Consider the following 21,860-nt stretch of genomic DNA (forward strand, 5'->3'; position numbering starts at 1 on the left):
TCTTCATAATAGACAATATTCTCAGAAATTTTAAGATATACTACTTATAAGCATTACACCGAACATATTACCTATTGTTTTAAAAATTTTCCAAATGAATAGAAGTTGATTTTGTTATTATATTAATATGAGTTTTTACTATAAGTAATGAGGTTTTATATATACTCACAAAATGGATTACTCACCTAATCATTCTTTTTGAGTACATAGCAGACCAGGCTGGGTAGTAGTCCCCGATCCCATCAAACATTCCTTCGTGAAATCCTCTTGAGTCGATCTCTATAAACATGATTAAAAAAAACAAAACAATTAATTAATAATTAGTGATAGGAATAAATTAATTAATTTATAACCAATTTAATATGTTATAATTATCATTTTGGGAGTGGAGTGGCACTGAGGTAAGGCGCTGTGCTACAAGGAACCCGGATTTGAATCCAGCTGTGACAAATAATTATTTATTATGTTACTGTACCATTAATTCGGGAAAAATCTGGCGGTTGAGCATGATCTTGAAACAATCACCTGTTATAAACATTGTTCTGAAAACAGTAGTACTTTCTTACTAAGTACTGAACCCCTGACCCTTCAAGGGTTGCATCAGTTCATATTATTATTATTATTATGTATTTATTATTTTAATGATAGAAAGGTGAAAGTGAATCAAACAATGTCTTAATTAGTTTGAAACTAAATTAAGACAATAAAAACTCATTGATTCAATTAATTCTTTTTAAGCATATCTATACAAAAAAAAAAAATCACCAGCGGGTTTTAAATCCAGGAATGAATAAGTTTGAACTCTTTGAGTTGTGGTTTCCTACATCACTCCCAAAAATAATAAAAATAAAATATAATAATGTTTTTCTTGTTCTAATTACTAGAATTACAGTGATGTTCTCTTAACGGACATTCTTATATAATAGAAACTCTTCTATTACTCCCAACGGGAATACCAATTTTATTCCCCATCATTACTTTTTTGTCTTTTACAAACGACAGAATATATAATACATGAGTGTATTACTTAATTCTCTATATGATGAGGATGATAATTAACAGATAAGCAAACGGGGAAACTGTGTGCCAATATACTATTTTTTTTTAGGATTTAAATAATGATTCCGCAATGACTTGTTATTTAGCGATGTAATCAATAGATATAATATGATTTAATAGTCTACAGCGTTTTTCAGATATAAATTGCAAAATCGTTTAATTATTATTCTAGATTTGGGAGTGCGGCATTTTTTAGATGAAGCTCTGGGTCCAATTGTCCAATTCAGGCTGTTTTTCAATTTCAGGTGCTTTTTAAATATTGCCTGATTAAACTAACTTAAGTCTCCTCCTTCTGTTTTAAGGAAATATTTCAAAAGTGATATAGGACCGCTGCTGCCTGGGGGGCTTAGCGGGGCGGGTCCGGTTGGGAAGGATTACCTTTTTATGTGTTATCTCCTCTTGTGATGTACATATCGTACATCGACCAATCTACTCGCTATAAGTGTCTGTTTCGAAATAAAGAAAAGTAAGGCTGCCGCGGAGGGCGGGAATCAACCAACCAACCAAGTTACAACCTTTATTGGACCCCTCACCTAACCTTATAATGCCAAAAGGCAACCAATGTATCCTTAACACCCAGCTATACATATAGCATACCTTTAATAATCCTTTTACCTTCTATATGTAAGTACCAAATACCCACTAAAATCATTACAGGAGGTATGAAAAAAAAAAAGGGCGGGAATAATAATTGACTATTAGAAAACCTTAAAATGCCACAAGACAATCGAAGGAATTACAAACTACCAGATATACATATACATAACTACCTATATGTATGTATTCAATTACTTATTTCATCAGGAAGGTACGAAAAAAATAGGCGGAATAATTCATAAATTTAAGAGAATCCAAGTTGCAGGGGAAAGCCTACTGACAAGGACTGAAGGTAAGAAGAAAGCGAGCGAGGAGAGAGAGGGAGGTGAAGATCTATGGCGTAGTTAGACATAAGAAACATATCATATAATAAAACTTTAGCAGTTATCAAACTGAACTACTATGAGAGGCTTATATTTTTAGTGCAAGGCCTAAATCTCTCCTTAGGAGTAGGGTCAGCACTTATCCACCAACATTGAATTTTAATTAATCCTCGCTCGTTTCGGAACACATATTTTTATATTATACATTGTGAAAATACTTTATCGAATCAATTTTCGAATGAGTTCCTAAGTTGAGAAATTGACTTCAATCACAACGATTTCCAAAAAAGTACGTTTAATATTTCTCGTTACAAAATTTTAACATTTTTATTTTCTATAGTATATCAAAAATCCCAAAATAAAACAGTTTACTAAAAATTGGATTCTGCTCTTAACCATTTATTAAATGTTGTTGCAGATTCAGTATTACAAATACTAAAAATTATTTTATGGAATTAAACATTTTTTCAACTCATATATAGGTTAAGACAAATTAAAAAGTAATTATTTAATTACTATAATTAATAAGTAATAAACTAATGTTATCAAGTGGCGAAATCGCGCATGGCGGGCGCGGTTAAAATTAGTGTTTCCACAGACCTCTTATGTACACGTTTTGCGTCATTCTTCCTTATCTTCTACGGCATTCAACGTTAACTTTTTTTTTTCTAAAATCTTTGACTTTTCAGCTATTTATAATATTGCTTTTCTTGTTTCCGGAAATATGGTTTTAAACTATCTTTTTTCTCTTATCTCCTTACGTTAATTATCAAATCATTTTATAGTTTATATTTATCTATTTTTAATGGCTTGTAAGAATGTGAGATGAGAATTTTTTTTAAACAAGATTAAAGGTACTTTAGTGGCAGATTTATAATAAAATCCACACTTTTCGCGTTTTCGAGTGTTTGATTTCTTTTCGAGAAAATTGGAAAAAAAAATTAATAATTGATTCGATGATCGGTTGATTTGAACGAATTTGCATAAAACTACCTTAAATAAGTAATTTCAGTATCGTATACTGACTAGGCTGTTCATACAGACCATTTTACGAGACTTGGTAATTTGGACTCAAGGGACCTCAAAACGTGTATTTTCGTTGAAAAATCGAATTCGAAATACTTTCCCTTACTATATGTTCTATATATAGGTAAAAGGATAAAACAAAATCAATGCAGCGTTACAGACACATTTTGAAAGAAGTTCCGTAGTTCTAAAACTATATTTATAATCATAAACACTATAAAAATCTTATTATTGCTTTCAGAATTTATATTCTCTATGGTATTTTTGTATATGTAAATAATTTTATAATCCATTTTTGTGTTCTTTATATACTAATACTTTCTTAGTAGAATCCTCCGTTTAGCGGAAAAATTCATCTTCTTCGTGGGTGTCCGTTATATAGAAGTTTCACTTTTATAAACGCTTGAAATCCATTCTCATTCAAGGTAATTAGTGGCTATGGGGATAACTGGCGGCGTAAATGCACAAATTTTGCATAGTTATAGGGATCACATGAGTATGGATGAATTTGAATACACATACAATGCTAATTAAAAATAAAAATAAAAATCTGTACCGCTACAACCCATGAAGGGCCAGGGGATCAGTACTTTGTAAGGAAGTACTGTTACTAGATCAGGAGTTGTACAAGGAGGTGATTTGGTCAGAATCACGGTCGAACGCCAGCTTTTTACCCAATTTAAGAGTGCTACTACAATGCTTTAAGAGTAAACAATGCTAATATAAAAATAAAACCTTTCTTGAAATTTATCCTTATATTTAATCGTTAAATTTTATCAAGTGGTAAAAAAAAATCAATCAGTGAGCCAAAAAATATGTTGATAGAAGTTGAAAACAATTTGAAAAGTACTTGCAATAGATTTTTGCAAGTATGAAAATTTATCCTATTTTGCACTATTCTTGTTTCAAAAACCAAACAACAACAAGAAAATGTAAAAGATCATTTTTTGAAGAAAATTTATTGTACTTCCATTTTATATCGATACATTTTTGCTCTGAACCTCATAAATTCTCACATATGAGGGACTTTCTGACGGTCAATAAATAAAAAAAATAGGCTGAGAGAACTTATTTAATACTGCCAACGTTTCGGCCAGAATAAATAAAACGTTTAATTAAATATGTATGTAGAATAACATAATCAAGGAAATAAAAATTGTAAAGTTATATAATGCAAAAAAACAAAAACAAATATGAATATATTAATTTAATAATAATTAAAAAAATATATTTACAGAAAGAAAAAGAAATTAAATAAATAAAAGAAAATTTATGTAACTAATGAAATATGTAAGTATAATACTAGAATAAAGAAACAAAATATAAGATGAAGTTAGACAAAGGAATTGCATAGAAAACATGACAATAATAATAATATGCGGTAAATATAACTAATAACGTGGGTAAATTCTACTTAAATATTTAATCATACATATTATTTTCCACTTCTTTCATCACTTTATTTTTGTTAATTTTCATTCTACATAATTATTTACTTGTATTATTCTGTGTATATTTTCTCTTTTTATTTTTTTTTTACTTATTGATTGGCACCATTAAATAAGTTCTCTCAACTTATTTGTGTTATTTACTTGGGGGTGCGGCCAAACACCTTTTCCACATAAAAAATATAAAATCGTCTCATTATGAAAATTAACTACTGACGAATTGAATATATTATTAAATAAAACGGTAATACGAATAGTATTTAAGTTATTTTAAAACCTTCTTAATGGCGTACAGGAATGTTCCATTAAATGAATAGAAGTGTTCTTAGCCTTCAGCGTGAGAAAGTTTAAGGAGCTTATATCAAAGTGAGGTATTATCCCGTAAAATGGAAATAGGATTTTGAAAAAAATATATATTTTATGGTCTTATCTCATTATATTGTAGTTCTCGCTGGTATAAGCCTCATAAAATAAGTTGGGGATGACAGATTTTCAAAACCCAATTACGGGTTGTAAAATGTGTGAGGTGTTGTCGAAAGGGATGATACGTCAAATACTAATTGAAAGTTTTTTCAAACACTTCTACCTTCTTCCTCGGACAATCACAAAAGAAGCAGTAGTTATTGGTCCTTTTTCGACAAACTTGTTACCTTCTTCATGCTCGAAACACCGTAAGAAGGAGATTAATTGCAGCTCCACGTGTTTTTTCTTAATTACTGTTTAGAAGATAACTAATAATTAATTTGTTTTACTATCTACTAGACCATTAAGTACTTTGTTAGTATCAAGCGCATTGGTGGAAAACACTGCAGTCTTTTATTCTGTTTATTATCAACGCCCAATCCAGGGATCGATCCATGGCTGATATTACGTAATAAATAATTATATTCATAGCCGGAATTATGAATTTATCTGGGTATAAAATTGAAGACAATAAAAAAAAAATATAATAGAGTCCATACACATAAAAAAAATTTAGAAGACGCATTAAATTTTATATCATAATTAAAAAATGCAGGATAATATTATGTACTTATATTAAACAAAATAAATTTATAATTAAAAAATTAATTGACATATCAGTAAATATTAAGCAATAATACTAAGTTTCGAACTAAATATATCACAACAGGCTAAAGTACACAAGTACAGACTCAGACTAGGTAAAAGATACATATCTTCAAGTTAATTGGATTTTGTTAATAAACTTAATGAAATTTAAATATTAAGTTTTGTGATATTTAGTTTTAAAAAATATTTAACTTCTAGCCAATAAATTATAGAAGAATTTAACATAAAAGCAAAAAAAAAAATTCTATACCGGTACAAGGTTTTAAGTAAGGAAAAAAATCTTTTACTAAACCGAAAAGAAAATTAGATGTATTTAATAATAATAAAAATGTTGTGATTAAAAAAAAATGAAAACGTAACAATAAATCCACGTTCACAAGGTTAAAGAATTGAAGAAGTAATAAAGAGTTTAAACGTTCCCTTGAAAGTTTATAATTGATATAGGATTACCCTTTAAAAATAATGAATGGAAATTTATTCTGGAATTTGGCAATTTATTGGAAGGCCATAGTACTCCTCCCATGTATTTTGTAAGCAGGATCATTGTTATTTTGAGGATAGTAAAAACAACAATTAAAAATGAATATATAATAAAAAATATGTATCAATGGTTATTTTTTATTATCCTTAATAAAATAAGCACGTGTAATCAGTTATTGTCAATTAATTTAACCTTCTAATAAAAATAATGTAGCTAATTTTATGAAAGTTTGTAAAATCTAACTGCAACATCTATTTTCCTTCAAAAAGATATTAACTTGTATTTTTTCAAAATAATAAATAATAAATATAAGGGAAATTTCTGTTTAAATCTATTTTTCTAAGCACAATCTGACCTTTAAAAAGAATTTAAGTGCTCACAGATTGAGTTGTGTTTTGCCAAAAGCTTAAGGAACCCTTTCACCTTAAGTATAAAAATCAGCGAATACAATAGCGTATTACCTTTAGCTTTGAAAAAAATAAACATTATTCAATGAACCAAAAACTCCGGGGTTTAATACCCCGATATATACTGAAGTGTATTGAAATTGAACAATAATAATAAAATTACTTTTTCTTGTAATTTTATCCTAACAGGATTGTATTTATAATTCAATCCTTCAACCTTGAAAATGGAATATTTTTCTATTGTTAATAAACAATTACCATAGCAGGGTTCACACTCCATAAAAAGTGGATCAATGCATAGTAAACAATTTTATGTAGAAAAATATATTTAGAGTAATATTTATAAGACTTGTGTTATAAGTGTGACATTCTGTCGGAATATTAATATAATAAATCAATTAACACCTAAATACAATAATATTTATATTTATTACAAAAGTAGACCCTCCCCTTGTTGATTTGCTTCATTATCGTTAAAAACAGTCTGAGTTATTATTAAATACCACTCTTGTTATTGTTCCAAAAAGAAAAAAATAATTGCTTTCTATGAATGCCCGACTTTGAACGAGTATAGTACTTGGCCTTTATACCTTTGCCAAACCTGTTACGGGAGATGCCAACGATTATAAATTTACACAGACAAATTATGACTTATGAAATTAAAGTCATATCATTTCTCCTGTTAATGAACGATATCGGGTAATTATTTTTTTTTAATTATTAAATTCAGAATAATATATAGATGGAATATTAATACAGGTGGAATTATTAATTTCTTGTAAGATACTATGTTTCAAATTATACTAATATTAAAAACAGAATTTAAACGAATTATCTCATATTTAAGATATGTTCTGATTTTTGAAAATTAGATTTATTTTTTTACTGTCCATTGTTATTTAATTATTTCATCTTCATCTTAGGTAAAATTTCTAATAGACTGCTACAATTTGATAGATTCTCTCCAAAATAGGCCGTTTGTAGCCGAGGGAGTTATTGCGTCAACTTTGAATTCCTCGGACTGCAGTGGGGTCGGTTCGATTCCGGTTAGGTGGTCGACTTTTATTTATGTCGCGGTCCCACGAATTGAAAACTTAACTCCCTATGATGGTTAGAATAGGGAGGTACCCTGTTGATACGCCCCTACCTTAAGACTTTTTTCCACTTTCTTTATATCTTGATAAAATGTAATTCCCGAAACCCAACTCCTCAGTTTTCTACGACTTTTCTTCTAAGAAAGATCTGGTGTGAATAGATACACTTTTAGTCTCATATTACTTCCCAAGATCTCATAAACTGCTTCCTTTTATTCTTCATAGAGGGTCTCCATGATAATACTGTTAGTACAAAATATTCACTCTACAATATTTTATTGAATTATCAACCTTTGACTAATTAATTAACTCGCCACTTTTTTAATTCAAAATTTATTTATCCTTTCTCTACATTTATTTAGTAATTAAACGAATAAGTTAGGTATTTTATAAGTCAAATATTATGAGAAAAGCCAAAAATGTAGGTCTGAGGTTGATATATGTCAATAATTAACGATATGTTAGAATTATTTTTATTTTCCTAAAAATCATTTTACTTTTCATGAATTATTATGTTAAGAACTACATTAATTTGGGATTTTTTTTTACCTCTTTATTTATTTTAACATTACAAATAGATGAATAAAATAAATACATATATCCAGTGAAATGCAATTGTTATCATTTTATTGCTCGAAAGAATTTAAAAATGTATATCGCATTTTTTTTATTTGTCAGTGTTATAAATATTATAAAGAATAGTAAAGTATTTTGTTTCTATAAATTATTAAATATGTGAATTAACAATTAAGATATTTGTTATTTTCGAGTTTATATAATGTCCTTATTGTTATTATTATTATGGAGATCAATATAAAAAAAAAATAAATCAATAAAATAATTAATCTTAGGTGTCAGAAGTGATACTTCTTAGGTTCTAGCATTTATTCATGGTTTTATTATTTCTGAGTTAGGAAATGAATTTGGATGGAAACCTCCCTTAGTTAGATTAATGTCTCATTTATTCGATTTTATTTAATAAATATTTTATATAATATTATTTTTTAGAAGGAAAAGTTTTTCACTTTATGGTCTGATCCTGGTAAATTTTTTCTGCCGCGAAATTCTCTTTATAAAGTAAATTTAATTTTTTTCATTCTTTATTTTAAATGATAATACACTTTATTGATGTTTATATGTACCAATGCGTGCATGGTGACATTCGCATTAACTGAATATTCTTGCTGAGAGACGTAGTTCTAATTGGAGGCACCCGACTATTATGCCAAGTTTCATTATTTTTATCGACATCTCTAATTACTATAGAGTAATATATTTGTGCTGCTTATTTGTTTTAATCGTAAATTATTTGTTATTAACCTCAATTTTAACCTTCAAATGCAAGAAATCAAAATCTAATAGCTTTATCTTAACAAATATATGTACAATATTTTTGTCCTTATAATACACTTTATAATCGTTAATAGGTTCCTGAAACATTATATGTACAATTTATACAAAACCATGACAAAGATTTACCTTAGGTCGTAATTAGCACCCATAAATCTTCATAATTTAATGAAACCAACAGTGAACCTAATATTTTGTCAAAATTAAGCTCATCTTACACGATCAACATCGTTGGGTCAATATCATTAGTACAATATACCCTTCCGACAGCCAATAAAGAAAAAGTGATAAACCAAACTGGTAATCTAGAGGAGTAGTGGTATGTTACCGGCGGTTATATGTTCTGACGGGATATTAGGAGCGATCAACCATTTAAGAATGTTAGGAAATATTATGAACTATTATTTCAATATTTGTAGCACAAATTGTTTTAAAACACTCACGGAATATTGCAGAGTAACTTGAGAAATCGAACTTCAAAATAGGATTTGAGCCCAAAGAAACAGACGGGCAGATTTAGCAGACTTAAAACATTTATGTCAAATTGTTACAAAAGAATCACGCGATATCAGAAAATAATCTGAGTTATTAAACTTAAAAATTGGTTGAACCGTTTGCTTAAAAATTGTTACAAACTTTCCAACGAACAGGTTATGTCATCATCATCATCATCTGTGGCGCTACAACTCTTGTAGAGTCAAGGCCTACCGCAACTTCGTTCGCCAGTCCTCTCTAATGGTTGGCGCTGCTCTCCAATTGCGTATTCCCAAGATAGACCTGGCATCCGCTGCCACTCCATCGATCCATCGAAACCGGGGTCTTTCTACTCTCTTTGTCTTATATATCCTTTCGTTTAGGATCATCCTAGGAATCTGATCCTGGGCCATTCTTAATACATGGCCTGCCCACCCCAGCCGTCCCGCTTTGATCACCCTTACAATATCCGGGTTTCCGAAGAGGCCTTCCAGTTCAGCATTTGTTCTAATCTTCCAGATCCCATCAGCACAAACCGGGCTATAAATGTTCCTCAATATTCTCCTTTCAAACCTCAGGAGAAAAGCTTCCTGTGACCTGGGTAGTGTACATCATTCGGAGTCATAAGTGAAACAGGTTATATGTTAAAATAAATATATTTTTATAAAATAATTAAATAAAATTGTTAAGAAAGAAAAGAAAATTAAACTATATATTATTTAGTTTATTGTTGATTTTTGTTTCAAAAAGGAAAATGTTAATATGCTAGTGTATATATGTCCACTCATGGAAGATGGGTACGCTGTGTGTTATAGCAACCCAATGTATTTGGGCAGCATTACCAAATCAAGGCATTTCTCTGTTTAATATATTTTTTAAAAATTGATGTTCTACGTGAATATTAGCTCAATCGCAGGTTTTATAGGAATATGTTACTGCAGCGACCTCACTAACGTAGATAGCATTGACCAAGATAGTGTTGACTATCTGAAACCAAGGACACTTCCGAGCTATTTAAATATTTTTAGAACACTTTTTAAGATATAAGTGATTTTTTTTATTAGATATTTTACGTAGTTCATTTTTTTTTTTTTTTTAAGGAAAACATGAAATGCTTGTTTATGTAGGTATTTGTTAATATAATAAATACTCTTTTAAGTTTCACATTTGACTAAAACGATACTATTATAATAGAACTTAATGAGGGTTGTGATTGAACAGGTTGGGTGTGATTTGCAATCAATAGCCAACTTGATCTAATCAGTAGACAATAATTTGAAACTGATTGGTAGCCTACGAGTGGAGGCTGCAATGGCCTCCTATTCCAGATCTCTCTTAACTTATCCTTTGGTTCATGGCTTTTATAAATGATATAATATTGTCTACTGAATTTCGGCATTTGAAATTGTGTTCTTATATTCAGAAAATGGAGATTCGTTGGAAATGGGAAGTGACCTGTGCGATATGGAACTAAATATAACCAGATGGCGAAAGATAAAAACGTATCTCTCTTCTGTTTTATTTAATAATGAATGCCGAGGCTATATACCCGAGGTCAATGATTTACCAGATTAGTATAGATGATTATACACTGCGAAAATTATCAAAATTATTTGAATATTAAAAATTGTAATCAACCGTTTGAAAGACAGTATATATTTAAAAACAATGAAATCATTTAAAACCTTACGGAATATTTTCCAAAATATAATTTCACATATTATATTACAATTCCATATATTTTTTAGTTAGACCAAATTCCCACGAAAGTACTATGATTAATTATTGAAATTCATTTTTTATCATACCAGCAAATAACAAACATTATATTTTTGAAACATAAAACATCAAAATTAGATGGGGTGAAATTGTTATTTTGTTGTTCGATTGCAAAGGCTCATGAATGAAAATACACCATATGTTTGCTATTTTATTGAAAAATATTTTTTTTAGTAATATTTTGAGATAGTGATACCTAAACATTGAGTATTTTTTCTCTATCTTCATACATGGCCGATATATGACCTTCATAAAGATCTAATCGACCACCATTTTGAAATGAAATGGTAGACGGCAATGAAGAAGAGGACTTGTAAAAAAAAAAAAAAAAAAAATGGTTTTGAAGACAGCCACTTACGACGTATGGTGGACAGACATAATTTTTTGGATGATTTCTGTCTTCTACGTTTTTTAAACGTAATATTTTATTCGCAAGACCTCATAATTTGGTCAGATAACGAGAACAGTGGCAGGCCTAACTGGATGCGCTCATAGAACACCACGGGATTTTATCAAATGAATGAAGAATTTATCAAAGTCCTGTTTTTAAAAATTCTATATTACAATGTTAAACGAACAACAGTTAAAGGAAAGTACTTGATAACTAAGTACAAGGTATTCTTATACATATAACAGAGAATATTGTGAAACAGATATTCTTGAGTGTAGTGTTTTTTTTTTTTTTTTCCAAAGCTCCTATTTGAAGTTATACTGTGATAGTTAACTTATGGTGCCTGTTGAGATCTTGTTTTTCTCTGAATCTGGGTTTTATTTTAAAACATTAACGTGGTGGTCGATGTTTTTTTTCATCGAAGCCCAACGTAGATATCATGAGGGGAAAACGGGTTGACGGTAGCCTCTTTTTTCTGTATTGGTAATGCATTTAAAGAGGGGGCTGAGGAAATTGGATCTTCTGGAAAGGGGTAGTGTTTTGTGTCAGTCTGACCGTTACGGGGCTCACCAGGTTTGTTGAGTCAGAAATAATTTAATTGCTTGTCTCCAGTCTAGAGTGAGTCTGTTGATGTGGGTGCTGTGAAAATGTTTATTTATTGTTATGTAACAATTAAGTTGTGTTAGAACATTGGGACTGCATCCCTCTATGTTACCCATGGACAATATTCCACCGTTGTACCCCGATCCTTTGGAGCCTATCTACAAATACATTGTTGCCGCCGAGATCTCTTACTGCGTCAATCTGAATAAACGAAATGCGGTTGTCGAACTTTGGAAATTAAAGAAAAAGAGGTCTGTCAAGGTTAGCTACCGACTAAGGACTGTTTGACAAAAGTCGTCTGTGTATAATAACAGAAGTAATAACACAAGAACTATCCATTTGCTAACCGTCAACAACTTTAACCTAAGGAAATCATTTTTTTTTTATTTAAAAAGATTCCCTTCTTTGTTGTTTCTGACGTACGAAGGGAAGGGAACTATCAACAGGTTACCACCTTTTTCTAATCGTAATGGCAACCCTCTACACCAGATTCGTACCAATTGATTGAAATTTTCAATGAGATTAGAAAAAAATGGTAAATTAAGATTTCTAGGTGTTGATGATGAGGCTAGGGAATGTAATAACAAAATGGACAAAGAAGGAAACATGTAAGAATATCATATTAAATTATTTTTCTTGTCATCCCATTCAGGTAAAATATAATGTAATAAATAACTTTTTGAATAAAGTTGGAAAAATAACAGATTGACTAATTTTTAAAAAAATACTTGAAATGTTTATTGTTTGATAAAAAAAAAAAAAAAAAAAAAAAAAAAAATAGAAATGTTGGAATTAAATCTTTAAAAATCCACAAACAGTGAAAGTGACAGAAATAAAAATGAAAATAAACATTGGGTCATGAAAAGTATTGTGGGTGTAATAATATAGAAGGGTTATGTGAAGGGATACAAGGGCCGTTAAAAGAGCTACACCTGCTTGATACAACACCTCTTTCAAAATAAATATAGTTTTGTCTTTCAAAATATGAAAGAAATTCATGAGGAAGAAAATATTTATAGAAGAAAAATTATAGAAGCATCTTATATTTCATAAAATATTATTTATAGGATAAATTATAAATCAGGTTTTAAAAACCTTAACCACAACTATCCTGAAGTTTTGAGTAAGATTAATATGTTGTTAATTGGAAATTATATATAATTGTTTTTTAGATATTAAAACTTAATTATCAACAAGATCGTAAAAATAAATTTAGATGAATTTATTCAATTTCTTTATTTATACTAATATGTAATAAGTTAAACGTTTCCTGTTTACTTGTTCTCTCTCCTACCTTTCTATGTTCTCTCCTTCTCCAAGGGTTGAACATGTTTCTCAGCCGTTGATATTCTATCTGGGTTCACTCCGGTTCTTCTACTTCCATTTGTGCCTCCACCTCCCGGGGCCCACTGTCCACCTCCGAACGCCTTCTTTAATCATTCCTTAATGACCCTCTTCACTCTGTAGACGACCGCTGCTTTTAATGCCTCGCTATCCCGTAGGTTTTCGATTGATTTAGTTTCAATTCAGCTCATCAGCTGGCGTGTGCTTCCACAAAAGAGACTTCTGATAGTGGAGGAATCTCTGAGGGTGGAAGAATCCCCTCTGTGGGAGGTGCGTTCTGGACCACGTTTTGATTCAAAGCTTCCAGGTTCAAAACCGCTTGTTTAATGATCCCATTGGTAGACATTATTTACAAAAAAAATTGAAGATGAGAAAATATCATAAAAAAATTCTTCTTTAAGAGGAAAATTACTCCGGTATCTAAAGTTCCCGGGTTTCTTTACCAGTTAAACGTTTGTAAAAACAAAAACATAAATAAAAGGAAAGGAAGAGAGAAATGATCAACTTGATTGTATCTAAAAGACTGACTTTCATTGAGTTCAGCACGTCTGTAAATACATCTGAATCAGCTGATCTAGTCAGTCAGCTGATATTGTATGATATTTAATAAAAATAATATTTTAAATTACTTTATTTTAGAAATAAACAATAGAAAAGTATTATATAAAAATTGTTAAAATTAAATGATGAAATATATTAAACCTATAAAATTAGTAATTGTATTAATTTTTTTTAATTTACTGTTTTAGAAAATTTTTAAAGAAACTGTTGTTATGTTAGTTTGAAAATTTTTTTTTTTAAGATTATTGATTTGGACAATTAGCCTGTAGTGGAAAAACAAATTTAATTAATGTGACAAATCAATTATTAGGTATGTTAGAAGAAATATTAGTGGACTATGAGCTATTTATATGAAAATAGAGTCTCCTTGATAATGCCCCGAGGGTCGAAACGTTGGTGAACGACAAACTAAGTTGTGAGTAAAATATCAAAGAGATTTTTGTTTTAATTGAGTTTACTCACTATCAAACAAATAATTAATATATATTACATTAACTGAATAATATAGTTTTTGTTTATTTTGCTTAAAAACTATAAATTTCATTTTATCTGAGGTTCTGAATACTATGTAGTTTCAGATATTCAACCCAAAATAAATAAAATTATCTCAGTCTCGCTTCAAAAGGATGTAGAAAGGGAAAAAAAATAGAATTTTTCCAACTAGATGAATGGTAAAAAATTTGAGAGAATATAGATGGGTAATAATGATCATATTAAAACCATTTTTCAGTGCCTCACAGACTGGGTTTAACAAGGTGTCCCCCGTCCATTGAAAAAATTATCTATTGATCCTCTGTGCTTCGTTCAGATCGCTGCCAGTCTAGGTGTTTCTGTCGGTAAGTATTGATGGAGTAGAGGGTGTCTAATTGTGAGTTTGTCTCATGGACGGAGGACGTATAAGCTCTGCCAGCTGGACTCGGCTAATTATCGCTCCGACATTTGTTCCGTATCTTGAGCTATCTTTACCCCAGTGGGCCCACAGGGGTCTGGGAGGGCGCCGCTATCTTTAAAATTCCGGCCATCACTTTCTCTAACGTATGCGAAAAACGAATTTCTTTCAGCAATGGTTTAAATTTCGTTCCTAAACGACAGATTGTTAACCTTGACATATAGGTAATTACCTACCTAAAAGAAACCTCCAGAAAAAAGTTAATTTCAAAAGATGGTGTAATATATATTGCGTAATGCGAAAATTGATGGATGCTAGCAAATAGACAATAAGCTGACTGGGATACGTGCAGATCTTTTTTCTTCATCTTAATTAAGCTTTTTATTCATGCAGCAAAGAAAAATATTTTTGACCTCAGACACGAAAATTTTTTTGGCATAGTAAGTTTCTGATATCGAGGTGTAGATTTGGTTCAGTGTCTGTCAGTGTTGCCCAATGTTTGTTCGGTCATAAGCGTTAGAATTTTCAAGGATAGTGCGAATTATTTTTCTTATTTGTTGTCATATAATAAAAAAAATTGGCAACTTTGTCATCTTTGTTGAAATTTTTAATATTGGCTATGTCCATTTATAAACCATAAGAACATCTTGATCAACAAACTATAGTCTATTATACATTCTTTGATATTATCTATCATAGAACAAAACTTTTTTTTTGTTTTAATAATATTTATAAATTAATAAATTTCCTTAAATAACAACATGCATGTTCATAGATTATTACTTGCATTTTATTACCTTGTAATATATTTTTTTAACGAATAATATATGATTTAGGATAGAAAACAAATATGAGAAAAATTTAAGATGCTACCGATGTCCTTGCTCTATGGCCTCGCCAGCTGTCGGGTAAAATTCTCATCTTCCACCATATTGAATACCTTGACATTGAAGTCTTTGACCTTAACAACCTATCATTAAGGCACACGTCAGATATCAGGCGGCCAGCCCTTGATAATCTCCAAGCTGAAAATTTATCTTTTTTCCCGTAGGAATCACATAATCAACGGGTCTTTCTTACTTTGGGTACGTAAAGTTGCTGATGGATGATTACTTTTATGCTCTTGGGGACTTCTTGATGTTCCCTCAGTAGTGCACTGTGAATGTTTTCCGGCATGATGTAGGATTTAGTTTAAGAATTACTCATTCCTATCATTTTATGATTCAGAGTTATCAGAAAAAACGATTAAATGATATAAATACATTTTCTCATTAGGGTTGTATAGTGAAAAAGTTTTATTGAATAATAATATGATTATCTGTTGTTATAACAGGAAATGTTTGTTTTAATAGTTATAAATGTAATGATTTCTGTGATAATTTACAACTTCTTTTTTTTACAAATTTTTTTCAAAATCGACGTAAGGAGGCTGTGCGGTAAGGTGACGGTTCATCGCAATTGAGGGTTTACTCTTTATCTTATCGTCAATGTTTATTCTACGTATTTAGAAATAACTAAAAACATAAAGATATTGCAACATTTATTTTACAATTAAGTAAAAAAAAAAACACGTAAAATATCTGAATTATATTTATTTAGAAAAAAACGAAATTGCCATAAAGATCAAAATATCATAACCTAATGAATCTAATATGATAAAACTACCCCATAACCTAAAAATATAAATATGAATATTACTTATTAATACTAAAATTAAAATAATTGAGGCATGGAAATGGAAAAGGCTGTATGTGCCAAAAAACTAGTTTTGAAAAATACGAAACAGGTAGCTCGATTTTTGTTCTAAAATTATCAGGAACTGAACTGTTCAAGATAAGAACCTCCAGCGATAACCAGTCGATTGGCTTGGTTTCTTCATCATTATCCCGTCAAAATCTCATTTTCTGTATTTCTGGCACTTACATAAACCCTTATCCATTTCCGCTCATCAATTATAGAAAATTAATAAAGTTATTATAATCTATCATACACAATTTTCAAAGAACAATTCACACACAAAACGTGTGCTGAAATGAAATAATGAAATGTCTTATCTACAAATGGCTTCAAACTGGGAAAGAAGTCGACTGCAGCTAAAGATCAGAGTAAAAACCTCCTGAAGATAAATACAAGGGCCCCTGAGGCGATAATGCTGCATTTCGCTCAAGAGAAATGTGCAAGTAGAGAATTGCAGAAGTAATGAGTTAGCTGGAGATCTGGCACGTGATCTCGTTGCGAGATGATTGCTCACATTTGGTTTTTTTTGTTTTATTTAAAGCATATGCTTTAGGCATGATTCGATTGTATTAATTAAATTCAGTGGTATATAAAATTTACATAACAAACTAAGTAAAACTATGCTTTTTGACATAAGGAAGGTATAGAATCCACAAATAAATGAGATATTTAACAAAAGATAATATTTAATGTAAAACAAAATATTGCTTAGGCCATATTTATAACCTACACGCGTAACCATAAGTTGTTGGCCTCAGTTAAGCGTATTTTTCATCTAACCGATTAATTTTACAGTAAGGCGTCAAAATTGGAAACAAACTTACAACTTCATGGAACCGGAATATCATGGAACTTCATAGAAAATTTCCCTTTGCATTTTCTTCAGTTCTAAAATTATAACTCAAACTAATCAAATCTAAAAATCTTTATTTGCTTGAACTTAAAGAGATATAAATAGCTTTAGCAATTGACAAATGGTAAAAACTAGAAAGCTAATGCTGTATCTTGGGGCCCATGTCATAATTAAGCACGAACTAATATTATCAGTATTTTAGGTTGCATTAAATTTTTGCTTTATTTGTTCATTACATTTTTTTTTTATAATCCTGTAATATCCCTAATAGCCGAATAAAACAAAAAATATTAATGCTTGTACATTGTAGTACGTACTTGTAGGTAGACTTTGAACCAACGGAATCCAAACTCCGAAGAAGTTTTATTGTTGCCAATTAAGATAGAAATCATTACATTTATAAATATTAAAATAAACATTTATTATTTGAATGTAAACTCAAGTAAACATTTCTAGTTAGTATTTTTATAACTAATAATGATAAATTTGGGTCAAATCGGGTCAAATTGTTTTGAAATATAAATTTAGAAAAGAAAATATGCTTAGGTATAGTTAATGGAATTTGATAGCATCGGTGTAGAATTAACTAGGTACAGATCTGTTAAATCCCTGAAAATTCCATCAAAATTGGATTAACGGTTCGATCAATGCTATGAATTAAATTGGAGTACAGAGTCAGATCGGCAGACAGACTGACATTCAAATCGGCAGAAAGACTGATAAATACATAACCAAATTTGTTGCTCGATCTCAAAAACGTAAAAAAAAAAATTCGAATCTGAGGACATAAATTGTGCTTCCCCACTACCAAAAATGTGGAAATTTTATATTCATTTAGGAAACGAAAAAAAAAATTGACTTCGAGTTACTCCATTTTTGCTTTAAAAGATTCATATTAAAGTTTAAATAATATATGTTTTAATTTGAATTAGTTTTTTTTCAACATTTCGTATCATTAATTTAAATGTCATTGTCAATATTGACTTGTCTTTATTAAATGTTATTTTAAAGTAAATAAAGCTTTCAATAACTTAGGCATTCCTAATTTTTATATTTCCTAAAAGATAAAATTGTTGTTGGCAAGTATGAACTGCAATAAAAAAATTGCGAGTATTGAATATACGACAATGAAAATTGTCTTAAGATAAATTTCCAATAGATAAGTAAGTTGCTCTTCCCTTTGGCTCTGCCAGTGCTAGATTATTGAGATGGGGGGCTACTCATACCTTTGAATAATAAAATAAAAGTTATCAACCATTTGTAGGTTTTATTCTTTGTGAATTACACGGCTGTTAGACAGATGAACTGACTTAAAAATACTTGCAACTCCGCTTTAGGATATATTTCGTGAATATTTGCAGATTTTTTAAAGAAAGAATTTCTTATCTTTTTATTGATCTTATCTCATAAAATATTTTTATGTGGGTCATTCTCTTCAATGTCTCGCTGACTGAGAAAGATAATATTTTATTGAGATCGTTATTATGTAATTCAAATCAGAAAGGAAATCAAAGACAAAAAAGTTAAATGATTATAAAATTACCTCTTCAATCATAACAATCTTTATTAATACAAATTAATATTTTTTTTCTGTATGTTAGTCTTTTTCAAACATATTTTAATTGGTTAGATATATATAATTCATTAACTTTTTTAATTAATTTATTGAAGTGATTGATATGTTTAATTGATTAATTAAATTGGAATTCATCAAAATTACAAAATAACATTTTTGAAGTATTATGAAAAATGTAGGATTAAAGTAGTCTATTCATTAAATCCTTGTAGATTAATTATATCGGAAATATCGATTTTAATTAATTTTGTTTGGTTGACAAATATTAGTCTCGTTTCCGAGGTTTCTAGCCAATGCGTCCAAGGAGCCTGGAGTAAATAAATATTTAATGTAATTGTATCAATTTTCTATTTTATCGTTTTCTGCCTTTGCGCTGTATTGATTTAAAGATTATTGTAGTCATAAAAAAGTGCCTATCCGATATATTATTATTTCAAAAATCGATATCTCTGCCCTTTGAAAATCTGACAAATACTTTTGTTCGTCTATAATGTTAGTATAACTAAATAACTAAAATTATATTCGGAGAATATTCATTTGTTTGGCCTATTTATAATTTTAAATGAGAGCAAATGTCTGGAAGGGGTCAAAGTTAATAACGATTATTAGAACATCCATGTCTCAATGAAAAAGTATAGTAAATGTTTAAAAACAACGTCATATAGTCAGAAAGATTCTCTATTTCCTGGTTTTTAGCCCGTTTAATAACCTCTAGAACACACAATGGGAATATCTGTTATACACATGGTTTTTGAAGCAATATTTAGAGAGATTAATATTTGTATTAAGTGCAACAAAAAAGTTCAAAAGAATCGAACCAGGGGATTTTCAACAGTAAAGCAGAAAATTAATATTTCGTGTTTCTTCTGAGCAAGTTTTTTGCTGAAGTTATCTCTCAAAAATTATTCAAGTTCATTAAGTACCAATTGTACCATAGTAAGGTAGATAAATTTCCGTTCGATAAATACTTCTTGGTGGACGAAATATATCGTAAGGGGTCACACAGGTGAATCAAAATAATCAGTTTTATTTTATTTTTTAAATTTAACATTACATGTCAATATATTTCTCATTTCCTGTTGGACTAAAAATATCCAGCGTCTAGAAAAACATAAGTTTAGTTACCTTCAATCTCTTAAAAATGAAGTCTTCGGAATTTGGATATTTAGTTATGTTATTTGGAGACGACAACCCTATATTTCTGAGATTGCTTTGTTACTTGTGACTATAAATAAATATTTGGGATTATTAGCTCTCCTATTTTACTACTAGTGATTAGACACTGTTGAGCATTCTATTACCTCAAGAAAACATCTCAATTATATTCTAGGATACTAAATCTGCATGCTGCTACCAGAAACATCCTTTTATATCACTACTATTTGGTTTCATAATGATTGGCAATACACTGTCACAGATGTGGAGGGGAGTTTAGTGGTGAACTGATCAGTTTTCAACAAACCTCTTATCAACTTCCGAATAGGCCGATAAGACTGCAATGGCCGCAGATAACGTCATGCGGTCCAATAGGTACCTCAATTCCTGACGGCAGCGGTCGTTGGTCGAGGGTACACTGCTCTTATTAGGAACATATCTCTAAAATATATCGACATATCCTACAAGCGTTCACTAGATTCATAACAATTAATTCTTTTATTTAATTGTATCAAACCATCACGGCCATTATGATATTAATGAGACCACGACGGCAAAGATGTATTAGTATGCCAGGTTTGGTACAGCCAGGGTTCAGTTCCTACTTATGGCAGAAAATATTGATTTGATGGTGGTTAGGTGAAATAAAATTCATTACTTAATTACCAACTCAATTATATTCATCATTACTATATTAAGATATATTGGTTTATAACTTTTGTATGTGAAGTTTCTCTTATATTTTTGTTAATTCAGAAAATAGGTTTAAACCTTATTTAGGTGTAAATAAACCTTATCCTCAAAATAACTTGCTCAATGGTTGTTATTATCCAAAACATACAAATGAACATGTTTTGAATAGGTTTAAATCTAATTCTCAAAATAACTTGATAATAAATATCTAATAACAATATATAAAACTTATAATATAAGTTATAACTGAAAATATAAGTTTAAACTATAAAATATTAGTTAAAAAACTATAAAATATAGCAAAATAAAAATAATATAAAAAATAAAACTATAAAATATAAGTTAAACTTATAATAATACATAAAACTTATATAATATAATATAAGATAATAATATATAAAACTTGATAATAAATAAGGTTTAAACCTTATTCTCAAAATAACTTGCTCAATGGTTGTTATTACCCAAAACATACAAATGAACATGTTTCAAATGCCACCTTCTCATGTTTTTAGTGGACATTATGTGTACTCTGTATGTAAGTATGTATATAAGTAGTATTATCTGCGGATAGAAAATAAATCTCTCGAAAGTTCTATGATTTTAGGCCTTATCTACGAAAAAGGCAAACCCGATCCAGCAATGTCGACTTTTATGGAACTATTTTTCTTATCATGCTCAAGGAATTAATCATGATTTCTCAATCTCAGTAAAACAGGTTGGTAAAAGGAAATCCGTCCTTTCAAAGAAATTGCTGGAATGAAAGTTTCACGTAAACTTTATATCTTTCAAAGTGGAAATTTATAGAATGGAACATTTATAAATATTATTTTTTTAAATAACAGTAAAATGAATAATACAAGGCACGAGACAATATTTCAGAACGATTTTTCTGTATTTTGCATCTGGAAGACTGGTCAAAACTTTCGTGGATACCAATTATGACTAG

At 29.7% G+C, this 21,860-nt stretch overlaps 1 protein-coding gene across 1 annotated transcript in view; it reads right to left on the reverse strand.

The window, feature by feature from the left end:
- Positions 1 to 185: 185 nt before the first annotated feature.
- LOC106677307 (uncharacterized) overlaps positions 186 to 21,860 on the reverse strand; it is a gene marked incomplete at its 3' end in the record, with an annotated part of 263,446 nt that continues 241,771 nt past the window's right edge. Inside the window, 1 exon segment of the mRNA XM_067051668.1 lies at positions 186 to 279. Coding sequence (XP_066907769.1) covers positions 186 to 279 — 94 coding nt within the window.

Source organism: Halyomorpha halys, unplaced genomic scaffold (genome assembly GCF_000696795.3).
Source record: "Halyomorpha halys isolate HHAL.00 unplaced genomic scaffold, Hhal_1.1 Scaffold94.1, whole genome shotgun sequence".
NCBI lineage: Eukaryota > Metazoa > Arthropoda > Insecta > Hemiptera > Pentatomidae > Halyomorpha > Halyomorpha halys.